The sequence below is a fragment of the Haplochromis burtoni genome, unplaced genomic scaffold (assembly GCF_018398535.1).
Source record: "Haplochromis burtoni strain Fernald_Lab_line unplaced genomic scaffold, NCSU_Asbu1 Contig_43, whole genome shotgun sequence".
NCBI classification, from domain to species: domain Eukaryota; kingdom Metazoa; phylum Chordata; class Actinopteri; order Cichliformes; family Cichlidae; genus Haplochromis; species Haplochromis burtoni.
Window position 1 is genome coordinate 441285 of NW_024582404.1, and position 13573 is coordinate 454857.

The window sequence follows — 13573 nt, forward strand, 5'->3', positions numbered from 1 at the left end:
GAGATGTTGGAAAGGTTGGAGACTTTTGGTTTCCAAAGGAGAGAAGAGATAAACACAGAGAAACACAACAGAGAACAAGGCCGCAAAAGCAAAAATATTACAAGGAAAATGTGGCAAAATGTGTGCCTGTCATCATCTCCATTTCTTGTTTCTTATCCCCCTGAAGTTTCATCTCACGGCGCAGTTCATATTCATCATCTTTTATCGGGTTTTGGAAAATATTGATACCTTGCTGTGGTATTAGCACAAAGTCAGTGGCAAAAATATCTCAACCCCCGCAGTTCAGTTCAAAAATAATCCCTATTTGACTTAAACTGGGTTCAGCTGCTTTATACAGTCCTTTAAGCCAGCTTTCTTCTGATTGGCTACCCTTCACAAACAGAAGGTTTGAATGACAGATGGGTGTGTCTTATGCCTGAGATGACCACATTATTATCCACTCTGGCTTACATAATATGACCTTACCATCTAAAATTTTAGTCATGTTCAACATAAATATCCAGAAAATAATGAAAGTCATATTTTATGTGTTATAAACGTGTAAATATGTTTTGTTGTTACATTGTATTAATCATGTTTTATTGCATCTGCATTTTGTTTACTTAAAGTTTTGACACTTGATGGTTTTGCTTTGCAACAACTTCATAATAAAAGAAGAAATCTGTGATGGTTCGAGTTGGTTTTCTGTTCACTTTCAGTTTTGACGGTGCAGCTTTCTTTGTTTCAGTTTTGTATACAAAACAATAAGACACTGTGGATAGAGCTCTAATAGAGCTGTATGCTCTCCCTGCAGGAGTTAGAGGTTTTTTCCTTTAATCTGTCACCTGTATAAATGTTTCATGCTTTAAACTCAAACATAATCTTTTCATCTCAGCTGCCAGGAGCCAAAACAAGGGCATGTGTGAAACTGGTCCTCTGTGGACAGGGTGCATCAGCACTGACCTGGAACAGGAAGGAGTCACCGCTGCTGCCGGTGCCAAAGTGGCGGTACCAGACCGCGCCGTCGTTCACGTCTTGCTGCGTGAAGGAAGTCGTTGCTGTAAAGCTGCGGTCATCTGTTAGCGAGGGAAGCCAACCCTCTGGGGGGGCGTCAGCCGGCATGGACACCAGCAACACCTCACCTGGACGGAGAAGGTGAGTAAGATGTTATATTTACCTTAAAAGCAAAATTAGAGTTAAAATTTATGTTTAATAAAGTTTAGAAATTACATTTGAAATTAATTATGTACTAACTGTTGGAAAATCTACAATATTACAATCATTCAGCAGATAAAACAGCTTGTTTGGAAATATTAAAGGAAAGTGTCACTGAGTGTTAAGGTACCATATTTGGGTTGGCCCTCTGAGGGGAGGATGCTGTAGACAATGTTATCAGTGCTGACTCCTTTGAAGTCTGTCTGCAGGTACTTTTTATCGAGTCGCACCATGCCTCCCTCTTTCACCCAGGTCACTGGGATGGACTGCATGTGAGGAGAGTCTCCAGGCTGAAAAGTAACAAACACACACACATCAAATTAATCAAAATGAATTTCAAATAGTTTAACATTATCTCTGTGGGAAACATTAAAGCCCACAGAAGTAATTTCCATGTACTCTAATTTATATTTGTTGCTTTACTTCAGTTCTGGGACGTCCCCACACGTCCTCTGAAACCGAATGCGGTGGTAAATACAATAAATTGAGTCGGAGCTTCTGTTCAGGCGTTGCCGTCATCCCACATGTTATTTCTGGATTTCTTTATTCGAGTGGTGTTTATTTATCTTAATTTAATGATGATAATGATTTCATGTTAATGACGATTATATTTATTCACTAAATTCCACGTTTACACCACCTTTATTCTCTCTATGGCTTGGACACGAGCCATCTAATATTTGCTTATAGCTCGATGAATAGAATTAAACAACAAAATCTATTGGAGCGCTCAATAGAAACTATTCCAACTTATTTCTGAGCGATTTCTTTCACCATGTTCATATTCATTTTTTCACAGGCAAAGTCACATGTCTACAACAAGCTCATTTTTTACCCTTTATGTTTCTCTGTGTTCTTCATAATAGATGTTCAAGCTGACTGAAATCATTAAATTAGTATCTGTATCTGCACTTCTACATTTGGTACGTTCTGTTGAGACCTTGATGTTGACATGTCCTTCAAAGTAAAAGTTTATTTACAGTTTAGGAAGTATCCACCAACTAACTGTTACACTTAAGATAGCTGTCACCAACCCAGGTGTTTTCATTTGTTGCCTTCAGCATCGTCCAGTAAGAGTTTTAATGCAAAGGTAGAAATGAATGTTTGGGAAAGTGGTCAGTCAATAATCTCCTCGTCTCAGGCTTTTAGTAACACCAAGTTGTATTTTGTTCAAATTAATTACCAGTGAGGTTAATTTACAATTTTAAGGTGACGACTGAACTGGGCTCCCAGTTTGGAGTTGCCAATGTAACCAAAAGCATGCATAAATGGGAAGCATAAAACGGGGATGGCAACAATAAAACATCGCATCAAAAGGAGGATCTTTTTTGGAGGTGGCTTGCAAAGCAGCTTGCAGCCGAGCAGGAACTATAAACTGGCTTAAGAAGCTTAATTAGTGCAACTTACATATTCAGCATATCTGCGAAGCTGAATGTGGGCTGCACACTACGCTCAGTGGATGATAAACCTGTGCTTTTATGAGTTGTCTTACTGCTTCTGTAAATTTCTGTTTGTAACTCGAAATTTTGGAAGGACAACATCCATCCATCCATTTCTAACGACCATCTAATGGTGGATTTCTCCAGAACACTGTAAGACTGAAAACACAGTTATGGGGGATCCAATCCCACTCACCATAAATAAATGAAATACATTATCCGCTGATTACCATTGAAATCTTCACAGACGCCAGGTATTTACTGGAGGTCTTATGTAAAACTTTAAACAGGTGCAGCGGCATCACGTTCGTTTACATTAAATTAGCTTTCAGACACAGTAAACTATACAATATGATAAGTGTCAGTTAATTTTCATCCTCAGATGCAGCTCGATGCCAGTCTCACTTTACTGTTTGGCTTCTTTTAATCCACATCTGTCCTGAAATCAAGTTTGTGAGCCTTTCGTGAAGTTGTCTGCCAGCTTCAGCATCACCTGAGTGCAGTGAGTCTACCCTGAGCTCCAAAAAACCTCAATATGTGTTTTCTTTGTTTGAGAAGTTTCAGCTCAACTTCACAATCAGACTTATTTTTGTGATGATTTATTGATCCACGACAGAGTTCCCCCCCCTCCAGGAGAACAAAGAGCAGGATTAGCTATAGAGAGCACACAGAGTTGGTGGATGAGTCAATATCGCCTGAGGGCATTTCAACAAAGACAATTCCTGCTGTCGGGGAGGTTTTGAAACTAGACCTCTTGCTCACTGTGTCATGCCGCTGTCTAAATAAAAACAGATATGACACACTTCTCGGATGTCTAGAAAAGATAGACATCATGGATATACGTTAACATAAGCAATAAATTATGCATTTGATTATAAGGTTTATATTTATAGAAATTACCTGCACAGTACAGGCGTTTATGGGTCAAATTCTACAAGTAATTTTACATTATTTTCAGCTGAGGAGGCACAACTATGCTTTCTCACATACATTAATAAAACCACACTACATATAATATTAAATACTATAGCTACACTGTAAAAAAATACATATAAAAATATGGTACAGCGTGTCATTTATAAAGTGTGAAATGCATTGTGGGAGAAAGAACTAAAAATGGTGGGAAAAGTTAAAGAGAAAGCAGAAGAAAATGCATAATCTGAATAATCTGGTACTATTAGGGTGAGGGGTACTTGGATCTCAGAGAGTTAAACAGTCACATTACTTCAGTATCAGGTTTATTTTAGGAAGTTTAGAGGTTTTCTTAGGCTTTAATCACAACAAACACACACACACACCTGGCTATTTACTGCAGGGGATAATCAGCATATCAGTGGCATAAACACTGTGGCAGTAGGTGGTAATGCATTACAAGAGTGCACACAGGTGTGCGATGCTGAATGTGGGTCTCTGTGTTTGAAGATAACAACCTGCTGACCATCTGTGGCTCCTCTGCCTGCCGCCTGCTTGATCCAATTCACATTATTTTAGTGTGGCAGCAGAAGGCAAAGAATCACAGATCAGGAAGAGAAAACACATAAGTCAGTACGGCAGGCTGTTAGCTCACAGCCCACATCATCCACGAGATTATCAAACTCTCAGGCTGAACATCAAGGTCTCTCAAGGACATTCATACCCAGAAGCAGCACGCTTTTCAAAATAAAACCGATCAAAGGTGCCTGTTTGGAATCATGGCTAATATCCCCAGATGTCTAACGTTCTCTGACCTGCAGCTGCACTCCAGGTTGTAAATTTCCCATTTTTTCTTGGATAATACACAAATCTAATTAGTTTTTTTCCATGTGAGATTTGCGTTGCCTCATTAGGTAGACAGACAATCTAATCTCTTTCAGACAGGTGCAAAGAAAATGACATGCTCATGGAAGTTTCATTGCTTTTGACCTCTGGGAGTAAAGAAATTAGATTTACGTAGCATAATTCACAAACTGACAAAGTACAGAGAAGGTGAAATACTGAGAAAACACCTGAGAGGACGAACTAAACAAACGGGTTTTAAAGTAGGTTAGAGACAGACCTCCATAGTCAGGATCTACTCATTAATCTGCTCATTAAACTGACTCATTGTCTCTGGGGGTAAGTGGGCTGTTATTTAGTTCTGGAAATGATGCCAAATCAATAACATTAAACTGCAATTTCCAAATAACCAGCATAAATAAAGACATTTGAGGTTTGATACCTGAAAAGTGGACTGCTCTAATAGGCTGCATTAATTAACTGCATTAACACACTGACAGGGTTTTCCCACAAACAGATTTTTCGAACCCACCATTCGGGTGTTAGCCAGTAATAAAACAGCATTAATTTTACAGCAGGAAGTTTTGTTTTCACATCCTTCACTAAAGCACATTAAACATTTCTCCTGGTCAAATACACAGAGCAATGCATACATTTCTGTCTGTCTGTTAATTAAAATTAGCAGTTAATTATTATGATGCAAAATAAGTGACTGCACAAACATTCACCCGCTTCGAGTCACATCCAATCATCACTGAGCCTTTATGGATAGGGCTCAGATGGGCTTGCACATCTGGACAGCACAATCTGACTAGACTCGTCTTTTCAAAACTGCTGAAGCTCTGTGAGGTTTCAGGTCTGGGCTTTGACTCGGCCACCTTGAAACAGTCATTTTTGACCTTAAAGCATTTTTGTGTAGCGTTTGCTGTTCATTTTATGTCACTGTTCTCGTGCAAATTAAATCTCTTCTCTGAGACTGACTCAGATTGTCTGGCAGGATCTTCTATGATGTTGTTTCATTATTTCTCCCTGTATACTTATAAGCCTTTCAGGATCTGCTGTAAAGAATAAGCCCACAGCATGATCCTGCCACCACCATGTGCTGTTTTTGTGTTGACGTGCAGCGTAAAATACAACATCGAGACCCATCAAAGTGAAGAAACTTCTTAGACTTGTGACCTCGGAGTGTCCCACATGCCCATGGGGGAATTGTAGTTGAGATTAAATATGAGATATGAGCTTTCTTTTTGTCACTCTCTGCTAAGGTTTACACTGACTGTATGCAGAATAGGGCTGGACCATATCATACCATTCACAGTAATACCGCTATAATGTTCAGCAACGATAAGGAAATGAAATATCGCGATAGAATATGGGTAAAACGCGCATGCGCAGTGCCTTTGTTTACATACGCACATGGCGGCGATGGAGAATGAGAAGGGCGAAAGCGTAACGTTGAATGAAACGGATGAACCAGAAGTGGTTTGTAAAAATGCTGCAACTTCAGTGGTGTGGCACTGGTTTAGCTTTCGTCTGTCAGATACACAACAAAGCACTATTTTTGGTAGCGCATGCTAGCAGGCCGTCGTTATTACCGTATTGTTTGGAAAATACGACGCACTTAAAATTAATCCTTTGATTTTTCTGAAAGTCGTCAGTGCCCCTTATAATCCCGTGTGCCTGATGTATGAATTCTGGTTGTGTTTACTGACCTCGAAACGATTTTATGTACACGGCGCTCAAAAATCTGTCAAATGTTTTAGTTGATGCTTGATGGATTGTTGGAGCATTACGGCTATTGTAGGCAGGAGCCTCGCGGAGTGATACGTACTGTGCTTCAACATAATATTACCGTATTGTGTGTGTATAACCTCTTTTTAAGCTTTGTGGCTATTATACATGGTTATGCTGAGGATATGTCGGCCAATTTCCACTGGAAATGCCTTTTGGTTAAACTGTCAGCGAGGAATTTGCATTTGCACTGTTAAATGTTTATATAACTTTAATGCACATAAAAAAAGCTGCTTGTTTAAGTAAAAATACATAGATTTTTTTTTTTGCACTAATAAAGTTGTGGAGTCGTAAAGTATTTTGTCTAGTGTCAATTATATCGTCAGTTATATCGTTATCGCAAATTTTCAAATGTATACCGTGATAAATATTTTTGGTCATATCGCCCTGCTCTAATGCAGAATCTCTCCTATTTCGGCTGCTGAAGGTTTTAACTCCTTTAGAGGTGTCTTGGTGTCCCCAGCTTGTCTCCTTCTGGGCAGATTTACACATGCGCCATTCTCCTTTCGTTTCATAATGACAGATATAACTGAACTCCAGGCGGTCCTCCGTGACTCTGAAACGTTTTTTTTCTCCATCCCTTGACTTTCACTTTTCAGTAACCTTTTCTCTGAGTTGCCTGGAGTGTTCTTTTGTCTTAATGATGTAACTGTAGCCATGAATAACTAATGATTTTCAAGGCGATCTCCACATCAGTAATTGTAGCAACAACTGGTTGAGCCTTGGTTGAATTCTGCCGGGTGCCATATGGACGCTCATCCAACACGAAGGTAAACAGAACATATGAAGTAGAGCTCTGCACACAGTGGAACCATAGACTCGATATAAAACTTGGTCGTAGCCACCGGGATGGCATCTTGGTCATTTCAAACCAGACGTGATCATCAATGTTGGACATGACTGAGAATCTGAGGGATAAATAACTTACAAAATTAAGATCATTGTTCACAGGTTCATTATACGGGCCACCAAGCACCAAGTAAAATCCTTTAACTTTACACACAAATACACACTGTTCACCTGTTTAGTGTGTTTTACACTGACATGTTTGCAGGAAGGAGACTTTGGAAGCTGCTTATTAATGAAACTCTATAGGGACTCTTTAGACAGGACTCTGCACGTCGAGGTGATTTCTCTTACAATCAATCAATCAATCAATCAATCAAGGCTTTATTCGCCACGTGCAGGTTGCCCTGCAGTGAAATAGGACCTCCCCCAGACATCACATGGGGATACAGGTCGGAGATCGGTAGCGTTACAGAAAAAAAACACTGAAATATACACTACAATGGGAAAGTACAAGAGACCTCTACTCATGCTGGGGTCCTGGGAGGACAGCATGAGAACAAGAGTAACATCAGGTGAACGGGCATAAAATGCCCACATTTTGATGGATAAATTGCATATATAGAAGGAAAGGTCTGGCCATGAGACAATATGAAAGCCATTTTTTCTTGAAATAATCTCCAGGCTTACAAAAATGAGAACACTCAATGTTTTACAAAACTTACAGTGACTGTGGCACTAAGCCCGAAGCTTTGTGACCCGTTTAAAGTTTGAATGATGCCTCTGCAATAAGGTATGGCTGAGAGCTAGGGCTCCAGAGGAGTTTATTTATTCCAGTGAAGTTTTCCGAGGTACTTTTTTTGTAAATCTCAGAAAAAAGTGATGAAAAAAGTGATGAATTGCTATAAAAAGTCATCGCCAGATTTAGGTGCATGTTGTGATATAACTTTTGCGGCAGTCCTCTCAAGGTTTCCAGACTAGTTTAATGCAGAAAATATTACAGAAGACAACAACGTATACACTGCATCAATTCCTTTTTATAGTCACACCCAAGTACAACAAGACAAAATCCTTAATTTCTTAACACTTACATTGAAAATCATCCCACATGTATTGGGGTGATTTCTTTTTTCGTTCCCAGGCTGTACTTGGAAACATAGTCTCAGCTTTTAACTGACTGCCAGTCTTTTTGTTTCTATAGCTGAGACCTTAAAGATTTACCACAACATGCCAACGTCCCATATGTGACAGCCAGTCACGTCATGCCTCAGATTTGAACACAAAACTTCTTATTTTGTCGCAGAGTCATTATTTATTTTGACTTTTTGTGACGTAAGACTTGGTCTTTCTCCTCAGGTCTAAAGAAAATGAGCAAACTAAATAAAATGAGGATGTTTCTTATGCCTTTAAGGGGTTGAATATTCAGTCTTGTTCCCCATGCCAATACGGCATGCATCAGACGAACAACTGTGCTACAACAAAAGAACAAAACAGTTTTGTCAACAACATTTTTTATCCCCAGCCACAGTATTCACAAGGACAGATGCAGAAAAAGTGCATAATCCGAGACCTTTAAAGGACTTTGAGCCCGGGGGCCTGAGATGGACCGTAAACAAGCTTTTGGCCACAATCCACAAAAACAGAAATAAATGTTTTTCCACAGATGAAGTCGGAGTCATCCATAAAACATTGGCAAGCTGCCCGCCAGGATGGTCATGCTGTTGTGATGACAATGGCATTGTTGTCTGTCATATTTCCATAATTCCTCTGGGTGAGCGGTGCACAGGGTGAGCTGATGGGCTTGTTAAACAACGAGTGAAAGTCAGCGAATGAAGACTGAATTCTCATCAGCAACCTTTTGTTATTTGATCTCAGTGACGCGTCCAGTAAAAGCGATGGAGCTCTTGGTAAAAGTAAACATGTAAACAGAAAGAAATCAGGGTGTAATCGCCGAATATGGACTTGAAGCACAATTTGAAAATAAAGTAAATAATTGTACTTCTGCAAACTTAACTCAGCAGCTCGCATCTGCTTCCAGAGCTGGATGGTGAGCAAAAAACCCCCAAAAAACAAAACTAATTCCCTTCCATTTGAGCCGAGGAACAGAAGAGCCCGAGGGTCTTTCAAAGGCTAAAAGTGTTCTCCCCGAGACAGTAATTGAAAGCCAAGAGTCCTGCTTCCTATTCAGCTGAGCCCCAGCAAAGCTCAGAGCTCAGGCTCCATCAGGAGAAAGCCCATCCATCAGAGGGTCATTATCAGCCTGATTAGTCCCCTGCTTTACTGCCCCGTAATCCAACTTTCAGGAAAGCCTATTGTCCCTGAGACGCCCTGGCATCGACAGCTACTCTTGCTGCCCGGATGGCGGGCCTGGAAGGACAAAGCACTCCACACAGTGCCACGCTCCAAAATTAAAAGATTCATCGGCCCGAGTTTGTTAAAATCCAGGCAGAGCTAATAATCACTCAAGGCTTTATCTTTGGGCGCTGAAGGAGCAGTCAAGGTTCATGAAGTCTTTATTGAGAGCTTTATCTCTGGATTTAGGCTTTTATTGCCTTTGATCGTTTCTACTTTCCATTTTCTCTGGTGCATCACTACTTTTGATTTTGTGATTTACAAAAAACCTTCCTCAACTCGATGCCTTCAGTGTTTAGCTTTAGGTGAAGCCATGTCTCGTATATTGTTGTAGAAATTTAATATGTAGAGAAATCCTGTGAGGCATCAGTAAACTACACACAGCACGTTCATGTTTACCAACTTAACTGTTTGATTCAATATGTCACGAAAAGGTCAAAGAAAGCGATTTTGGTTGGAGGCGTACACTTTAACGCGTTTTATAATACTGTATTCAATAATACTCGCCGTGTACGCTGTAAGGCTAAAAGAAATGCTGCACTATCTCAGAAAACCACCGTTAATAATGACATTAATTGAACTGCTTGGTTGCTTGCATACTGTGAGCCAGCTTGCAAAGAAAAGGAGATATACACATGACTGTCCTGCACTGCTGTCTGCCACTGTTTTATTACAGCGCTGTGCAAAAGCCTTGAGCCACACCCAATTTCTTTGTGTTTTTCTAGGAAAATGGGAAACAAATGCAGCAATTTATTGAAACGTGTGCAAATAGAAATAGAAATACATTATAGGGTAAAAACAGGGTTTTGTACAATTTCAACAAGCCTGAAAGCCAATACTTGGTGTGACCACCTTTATTCTAAATGCTGTCATTTCTTAAGGTCGTCTTCAGCTACGTTTTCGGGATCATTTTCATGCTAAAAAATGAAACCAATTAGCCAATAATATGCTTTCCTTTACTGCGTGGTGGATAAAAATCTGTACTTTTCTGCATTAATAATTCAATTTTAACGAGCTCTCCAACACTACAGGCTGAAATTTAGCCCTAAACCATCACCGAGCCTCCACCACTGTAGTTCTCGGTGTTATGCCTCTCTCTTGCTCTTCTCTGTATATATTGCCAACGATCTGAACCAAAAATGTATCGCTCCATCAGACCCGCTGCCACTGGTTTTCAGTCCAGTTCTTGTGTAATTTGCCACACCTCTGTCTGTTCTGTTAGTTTCCCTTCTTAAGAACGGCTTCTCGACAGCCACCTTTCCACTGAGACCCTTTTTGATTCAGTTCATCCCTTGACTTAGGCGTCTGTTTTATGCTTGAATGATTTATGGGTCATTTATTAAGTGCTTCAACAAACAAACAAACACATAAATTCCCCTGAAAATGGTCATGTGCAAGGACTGGACTGCAAATTGGTTCAGAAAGCCTGGAGCTTTATTGCTCAAGAGAACGTTAAAAGGAAAGTATGGCTCATTGGACACAAACTCTAATATAAAGGATGGATTTTTGCAAAAAAATGTTATCCAAAGTGTTAGCATAACCACTCCTTGATAACCAACCTGGGCAACGTCACCTGCAAAATACTGTAAATAAAGAAAAAGCGAAACAATTTCTACATAATGAGAAATAGAAATTCTGAAAATTTCTGCTTTTAAGTTCATCAACTTGGAAAACGAAGTCCATAACTTTTAAGGCTCAGAATTTAGTTATAACATATAAAACTTCCTCGTACAACTGTACAAGACATGATAAATAAGGCCTTTCTTTCTTTAAAAATGACTGTGGTATCTGGTACTCTTCTCACATTCCTCTACTGTCTTTACTATGGTAATGTACTCATGTAGATCAAACAGAGAGGAAGTGGGGACAACAATGCAGCCGAGACTCGTCCAAAAGCTGTTGACATAAATCACAGACATTCGTTCAGCTTTCGGTCACACTCTCCTGCTCTTCCTCATGCATGACAGAATGCAGCATCAGGACATTTTACAGTAAATGGAGACTGGTATGTGTGAGTGTGTTGGATGATATTGATTTACAGAAGAGGAGAAAGCAGAGGAGTTGAGCCTGAAGCGTACCATCTGTACAAAGCCAGACAAACAGAGCTGCCCACCTAAAATCAAACTGTGGTGACTGTGTGAGCTGGAAAAAGTCTTCTATGCTACACAAAATGACGTGGGATGTTTGTCTTGTTGTTTAAATTCTTTTGTTAAAGATATGACACATAGTGTGCACTAAAAATCTTATTTTTTAGAGCCCGACTATTTCGACACAGGAAGGTGAAGTTATCAAGTAACAACAACAAACTCGGCTAGTCTCCAGATCTGAAAGGTATGGGAGCTCATTTCCGCTCACTTGTTACACGAACTCAGTAAACACTTTTCTCAAGAGATTATGAGCTCAGTCACTGGTTGCATATCTTAGTTATTACAACATAGTGTTCATTTTGTAAATGATGGCCCCTGTTTTCCCCTCTGTGGTAAAGAAAACATGTCCTTGGCCCAAACAATCTTCAGAAGCCAAAGGTTAGACGTGTTTGGACCTCAGAAAGTTTATAATACACAACTTCAAGCTTCAATAAAATGTAAACAGTTGGGTTATAAAAACATTTAACACTCTGACCATTTGATATAAAGGAGAAATCAGCCATAGTGAGCTTTTTTTGTACCATGCTGTAAAAGATGTTTATTTCTGCTGTAAAACCAGGCATCACTTTCCAAAATAATATCCTCACTCTCAAGTTTAAGACTGCGTACAATGAATGAAGTGCAGACACATGCAGAGATGCACACATCAATATCGCTGACTTTCATCTGTCTAGATGTCTCAGGTATTGGAAGCTTGTGCCCCTTGCGTGCATGTGCTAATGCTTAGTAATTCAGATGCCAAATCTGTCTCAAGCGAGACACTCCGCTCCCCTTTCGGTCACAATGGTCAGGGCTTTTTGCAAGATAATTGCATCCTTGTCATCAAAAAACCCTCACCAGGAGCGATGAAAGAGCAGGACTGACGGCTGAGATTTTAGAGGCCTGACCTGCTCTTTCTGTAACGGTGGTTAAGCATGTGGGGGTCAGACTGCGCCTGCAGGTAACGGCTTTTTAGAGCACACTGTGTGGACAGGTCGAGTGAAATCAGGGTGATAAATGCTAAATTTTGGATAGCTTAAAATGGTTTAAATAGAAGGAAGGGACATTAACTCTTTGGATGTAATCCCTCTCAATGGGGAATTTAAGAGAAGGTCTACTTTTTCTCACAAAAGCCGTGTTAGGTGAAGCCTAAGGACTTTCTCTGGTATCTGAGTATAATACAGGGTAGCAGGTCGATGGAGTGGAATTTTCCTCAGCTTAAGTTGGGAAAAAACATGCCAGTAATTAAAATAATTTAAGCTGCATGATCATCCTCCAAGTGTGGCGATTCCATAATTTTTTGTGCCTTTGTTGTTGTTTACTTGGTGTTCCCTATGTTACTGTTTTCTTCAGTATCTTTTTGTATGAGGAATAAACAGAGTTTCTGTCTGAAGTCTCAGAATTACAGCGATGAAATGACCTTTAACGACAAACGTTTGACCTCCTCGTCCTCCTTGTTTGCAAGCTCCAGTAAATGATTCTACAAATTACCTCCGAGTCTTGTAAACTATTCCTCGTGCACTGAAGAAATCAAATCTGCACAGCACCACTCTGAGCACTACGATGAGTCAAATTATCTGTTGTAGGACTCCTTTGTCACGGTTTGGAGTTTCTGTTTAAATACTTCCTGTTTTATTTTGAAATCTCGTTCATACGCCTCAGTAAATTCTACTTCCAGCATTGTTTTGTTTCCTGTGTTTTGTACAGTCAGTATGATTGGTAGACACACCTCTCCATGTGTTTGTCTTGTCTTCTGTGTGTTTCGAAGTGATGTCTTTGTGCCTCTCTTTGACTTTTTGAGCTTTGCTTCCTTTGCTTTGGGTGTCTGTGCTGGTTTTCTATATATGCACGACCCCTGTCCAGGTTAAAGACCACATGCTGGATTTTTACTTTGCTTCCTGTACCTCACATTCAGGTCCTCTCATCCTTGCTGTTCCTTGGACTCAGTAATGTTGGCTTTGAGGTCATTTTCAAGCTGCAAGATGAAACTGGAAGCAATGAGAAGTCTCACTGTTGGTATTGCAATGAAATTCACAGTGCTACATGTTGTTATAGTTTTGATTAAATATCTTTCTCTAACGAGGTTTTTAAATTCTAAACTGCTGAATTAGAGACAGAAATCATTCTTTG

At 39.9% G+C, this 13573-nt stretch overlaps 1 protein-coding gene across 1 annotated transcript in view; it reads right to left on the reverse strand.

Moving 5' to 3' along the window:
- Positions 1 to 13573, reverse strand: part of fras1 (Fraser extracellular matrix complex subunit 1) — a gene marked incomplete in the record, with an annotated part of 341960 nt that overhangs the window by 97689 nt on the left and 230698 nt on the right. The window contains 2 exon segments of the mRNA XM_042220097.1: positions 943 to 1121; positions 1325 to 1484. Coding sequence (XP_042076031.1) covers positions 943 to 1121; positions 1325 to 1484 — 339 coding nt within the window.